The 5,800-nt window shown below is 37.2% G+C and overlaps 1 protein-coding gene across 4 annotated transcripts; it reads right to left on the minus strand.

Moving 5' to 3' along the window:
- Positions 1-518: 518 nt before the first annotated feature.
- On the minus strand, positions 519-5,794 carry LOC101499202 (uncharacterized). Of its 4 annotated transcripts, none has more exons than XR_012163834.1 (4): positions 5,327-5,794; positions 5,148-5,218; positions 1,584-1,704; positions 519-884 (listed from the first exon to the last, which is right to left on the minus strand). XR_012163834.1 is itself a non-coding variant. In XM_004508081.4 (4 exons), the coding sequence occupies exons 2-4, from the start codon at positions 5,175-5,177 to the stop codon at positions 853-855; spliced, it is 246 nt and encodes an 81-aa protein (XP_004508138.2). In that variant the 5' UTR covers positions 5,178-5,218; positions 5,327-5,794; the 3' UTR covers positions 519-852. The 4 variants fall into 4 exon arrangements, 2 of the variants coding, with proteins under 2 accessions (XP_004508138.2, XP_004508137.2); XR_012163833.1 differs by having other exon boundaries at positions 1,080-1,704; XM_004508081.4 differs by having other exon boundaries at positions 1,521-1,704.
- Positions 5,795-5,800: the final 6 nt, after the last annotated feature.

The following is a 5,800-nucleotide window of genomic DNA, read 5'->3' on the forward strand; positions in this document are numbered from 1 at the left end:
CCACTAAAAAAAAAAAACAACAAAAATTTTTTTAAAAAAAAAAAAAAAAAAAAAAAAAAAAATAGCAAGAACTCCTATGAAAGGAAGATTTGGGCATTGCCACATATATGCAAAGAAAGCCTTTTCTTTATTTAGTTCGAAACTGAATGACAAAAAGGAAAAGGGAAACAACCAATTTGAAAGGTCGATTATAGTTTTGACTTGTGACACTCGCATTCATTCATGGGTCCCTATGTGAAGAGTCAAGCCCATAAAATTAATTAGCCAGCTAACCAAATAGTCAAACACACGTCATGCTAGAAGACAACAACAAATCCTGTTTTGGCACTTGAATTGAGTGCCTCTTTACCTAACTCAAGAACAATTCAAACCATGTGAGCTTTGAGACTAAAATCTTGGATTACCCTTTTCATTATTTTGTTGCACCCTACCCTACAAATAACTAGTTTATCATCACTTTATATTACCCGTCTGTCCCCTCATTTTGCATAATTTTACCGGCACATTCCACTCACGAATTTAAGATTATGTGGGCCCTTTTAATTGACCCTCTAGGCTCTAGGCCAGATTTTGAATTCAATAACAATAAGGAGAAATAGTTCTGACAGGCCGATAATGTCTACTTATTTAACTATGTTAGGCCTATAATTAGGATACAAGAAGAAACAATAATTAGGACACAAATATACATTAGAAAGTGAACAGAAACTGTAATCATACTCTCAACTGAAAATGCATAGAAGCCCCAACTTAAGATGTAGGGTATGCATTTATCATTCTTTTTTAGCCAGTCTTGACTCTTGAGCAGTCATGAAACCAGCTTGTCAAACTTTTCGTAAACGAACATCCCATCTATACATGCAAGCAACTGTACCTTGAAGGTCCTGAACAAATATAGAAACAAACAGTTAATAACTACGATGAATTAATATCAAGAAGATTTCTAGGGATGTTGGTCGTATATACTTATGTTATGTGGTGACATACATGCACAATAAAGAGATCTGTAATTGATAGAGAAGAAAATGGACGAGTTGAAAAAGTCAAGGATGGAAATCAATGTGTATGCATTTGCTTACTAAGAATAATCAATTTCAGTGTGGCATTGCCGCTCTATGCAGTCTTTCATAGTTTTTTCCCAGGTTTAGCCACTATAGAGTAAATGATGTAAATCGTTGATGAGAAAATCAATTGTAGATATTTCAGCACATTTATTTATGCATGTACACATAATACCACATTGATTTTCTCATCATAGACCGATAAAATCACTAATCTCAGAGGAGCCAATTTCTTTCCCGTATACAAAGAATAGATGAAAGTGAACTAAAACGCAGTGTTAAAACACTCAAGCCATAACATGGATGTGAGATGTAACATAAAAGGTAGTATAGGGCTTGTAATGTTTGATGCTTGGCCATGCCATGAACATTTATTTACTTTTGATGAGTAAATGAGTTGAATGCAGACAGCAACACAGAGCACCAAACAAAAAGCAATCTGATCTGAGTTATTGTAACCTGGGCCCTCAAGAACTACAGATCCACAATTGGCAATAACACCTAAAAGTAACAGTGAACGACCTAATCTAATGAATATTCCAACATAACATTTGCTCCAAGCCATAAACACACTGAAGCGGTTTCCTCTATGCAAGCTCGTGAATATTTTTCCTTCTGACAATTCAAAACCAGCAATAAGTTCCTGCATTCGAGTAGCGCAAAATATAAGCCTTCCACTTGATAACATACAAATTTAATGAGTTTAAATTTATTAACTATCGGTGTAAAACTATTTACAATGAATGAACAAGAAAGTACCACACTCAACATAGAGGCAGTGATTTAGTTTGGGGAAATTTCCAGTAGAAAATTATAATGAGTATCAATAACAGTAAAGTTGAAAACCTTTCAATAGGCCTTGGACCTGGAGGTTCCAGGTTCAAGCCCTGCTAGTGCCCTTGGAGGGAAATAAATGTAAATCCCTTTGTAAGTGCTCTTTGAACCTGAAGGTCTTCCCTACCTTAGACCAGGGCACTATCCCCTCATCCTAAATTTTTTTAATAAAAAAATAAAGAACCTTTGAATCATTGGACTATACCATTAGGGAAAATGATTCTTCCTAGCAAAGACAAATAAGGAAACCAATTACAAAGGTTTATCCCAGATTCTCACAGGCAATAAGTGTTATAATTGTAGGCCTGTCTCTGCAATATGCAGATGATTTCTCATTATAGGAAAAGAGAGGTCACAATATTAATTGAGATCCCTATTATCCCACCATCATTAATCCATACTTCAGATGTCTAAAGATGTTATTGAGCCAACATCTTTGTCATTTCACCTACGTCCACTCTTGATGTCGAATTTCGGGTGTGAGAGGTGAGAGGTGTGTTAAGAGTCCTCGCATTGATTAGAGATATATGACCTAGATATTATGGCTTGGGCAATCCTTACCTTGCAAACAAGTTTTGTGGGGTTGAGTTGGGCAGAAAGTCCAAATTCGAAGAACATCAATGTTATATGAGGGATATGCACACAAAAATACTTTTTAGTCATCAGTGTGCCATGATGAATAAACTAATTGTGATTAGAAGCTGACAAATAAAAATAACCATTAGATATTTTTTCTTGGATAATGCTCATTGGTACAAAAACACTGTTAACTTTTGCATGAATGTGGCATTGTAAACTAATCTTACACCTTCTCTCTCTTCCATTTTTTCTCTCTTTTCTTATGATTCTTGTTTTCTTTTTCTTCTCACTGATAGAACCGTAGAAAAATAGGAATCTATGAACAGTAAAATGATAGATGAAATGGAAATTTATTGATTTATGAAAGAAGGGAAAATTCTGATACGTATAGCCTAGAGCATAGCTCCTCCAGAGAAAATAGTATTCTCCTAATTCAATGACAACGATAATTATTCATGAGCAATACTCCACTACCCTCCTCAATTTATTCCCCTATGTGTAACTGAAATCCATGAAATCCCTATGGTTGGAGGCGTATTATCTAATTTTTTCTTTGCTTCAATCATATCAAACAATCCCATGGAATTGCAATCAAGAACTTCATCCTCATCCTCCATAGCTTCTATGGCAATCGCCTCACCTTCTTCGTTAATTGTCTTGTCGTCTCCCAAAATCACCAATCCGAGTTGCTTTTCAACACACTGGTGAAGAGGGTGGTATTTTTCCCCACAACGAAAACACAACCCTCGTGTTCGTCGCTCCATCAGTTCAGAATACGGCAGATGCTTGAGGCCACGGTTGCGCTTGCAGCTAACTCTTCTCCCCTCATCGTTTCCAGATCTCGTTGTATTATGAGAAACGCTTGAGTTTGCATTTGAGGCAGATTGAGTCGAACCAGTTTTGCATTGCACTGACCTGATTAAGTTATTATTAAACCCACTTCCAGGTCAGGTCGAACCCGGGTTATAATGAAATCCAGATCCTTTCTTTCTGTTGGACCCCGATCCACTTGGCCCACTTCTCTTCCAACTGCAAAGCCCACCCACACTACCACCTATTGAAATCAGAGACCCACCTAATTCCGTTTCGACATCACGAGCAATCTTCATCGCTTGCATTCTGGTTTGTGGATTCAACGTACGCACCTTCAAGCGAATTTGGTTCTTGAGTCCTCCCATGAAGTACCTAAGGTACTGCTCCTCCGGTAGTCTTGCTACTTGTGACGACACATATTCGAAGGTGGTAATGTTTTCATCAATTGTTCCGGTTTGTTGCAAATCTTTCATCTCTTCAAAGGGGTTATCACTTTGTCTTCCACCATACCTTTCAATTAATGCTCGTTTCAACTTCGTCCAATTCAAATTATCCTCTATCTCACGCAACAAATTAAACCAGTGAATTGTTGCTCCCTCCATGCTTAGCTTCGCCAATCTGACCTTCACCTCCTTCGACGTCCCTTGAACTTCAAAATACGTTTCAGCTCGCGTGATCCAGGCCACAGGATTGTCACCATCAAATTATGGTAACTCAACTTTCTTCACTGCCATCATAGTTTCGCGTTCCAATTGGTCGTTGCTCTAACAACCTCGTGAACTCGCTCATCATAGTTTCGGGAAATTTCCTCAACTCCTGGCGAACAGAGTCTTCCACCACTGAAAGTCTTGCTTCAACTGCTTCCATTTGATCTGACAGCTTCGGTGGCATGTACAACGTGCAAAAAAATCATTGGTACTTCTCGAATATCCGGCAAGTCGGACCAATGATAGAACCACAGAAAAATAGGAATCTATGAACAATAAAATGATAGATGAAATGAGAATTTATTGATTTATGAAATAAGGGAAAATTCTGATACGTATAGCTCAGAGCATAGCTCCTCTAGAGAAAATAATATTCTCCTAATTCAATGACAACAATAATTATTCATGAGCAATACTCTACTACCCTCCTCAATTTATTCCTGTATGTGTAACTGAAATCCCTAGAATTCAGAGAGTTTCTCTGCCCTGTCATTAATAGACTGCTTATTCTCTTTTTTACCCTTGCGGACATACGTTCTCCACATTGCAGGTTTGGGCCTTTCACTAGTCTTAGGCCCAATAATCTTGTCACTCACACATTCATACATTTCTTCTTGTTCTAAACATCGTAGCTTTTTTCATATGCTACAAACTTTGTGACAAAAATATAACCAAATAAAATCGAAGGAAAATGTAAACAGATACATAAAAACTAATAGATAACTGAAACAAACAGCAGTATTTATAATTTATAAATCCCTGGAGAGGTAATGTCTATCAATTAATATAAAATACCAATTTGTATCGACTTAGAATCTCGATGACGAAGCCTGCCAAGAAGGAAAAAGGATTCCTCTAAACAGTAGGTCATGACATTAGTAGTGGCATACCCCCAACTCTCCCCCCCTCTTTTTGTTACTCAGAACGGGAGCTTAGGAACCAGGAAGCCTTTAGGATGTATCAACAGTATAGCAATTATTGCATGCACTGAGGGAAACTTTAGGTGCGTGAATAGAATAAGATGCAAGAGATTTCAACTAACAGCTAAACTGACATTTCACAATTTAACACATTTTCCTCAGTTACTTTTCACTTAAACAAAAATTTACTACTACCACACGGTACTTTATCCAAAAATAAGCTCCAAACAAACCTCACTGGTATTCTCCTTAGATTGCAGCATAACAGTGACATCTAAAACTTCTCAATGTCTGGTATGTTTTCCTGACAACCACAAGAAATAATAATCATTAGTGAATTCAGAGAAATATGAAGCACGTGCATTCAAAATTTAAAATTTACCCTGAAAATGAAAAATAATAATTCCCTTACCTATTAAGCAAGCATAGTCTTCTTGGGTATCTACTCGACATGGAAGATGGAAACTAAGCCATGACCAAACAATGTTCCTTGTCTTTAAGGGTATCAAGGGAACATGGTATTTAGTTTACTCCGCTTCTTGTCTCTCAGTCACACGGCTTCAAGAGATGGTCTTCAAATTTTGTTCGCTCTGTATGTGCATCCACCTCACTTGGGTATCACAACCGAAAAAAACCAGAGGGGGTGCTGGAGTTTCACCAATTTTAATCTCCACTATTCAGCTCCTCTATATTCTCTTTTTAAACCAAACTCTCTCTCACTCTCATTTAAGATGTAAGATGAGAGATTAATATTCAATGTGAGAAAAAGTAACACAAGGGCAGCATCCATTCCCTGTTGTTGACAATTGTTAAAGTATAAAGGAAAACTTTTGAGCAGCGTTACAAAAATCTTTCAGTAGTCTCTATCTCGAACCTCATTCCAGGA

The sequence above is a fragment of the Cicer arietinum genome, chromosome 7 (genome assembly GCF_000331145.2).
Source record: "Cicer arietinum cultivar CDC Frontier isolate Library 1 chromosome 7, Cicar.CDCFrontier_v2.0, whole genome shotgun sequence".
Classification (NCBI taxonomy): Eukaryota; Viridiplantae; Streptophyta; class Magnoliopsida; order Fabales; family Fabaceae; genus Cicer; species Cicer arietinum.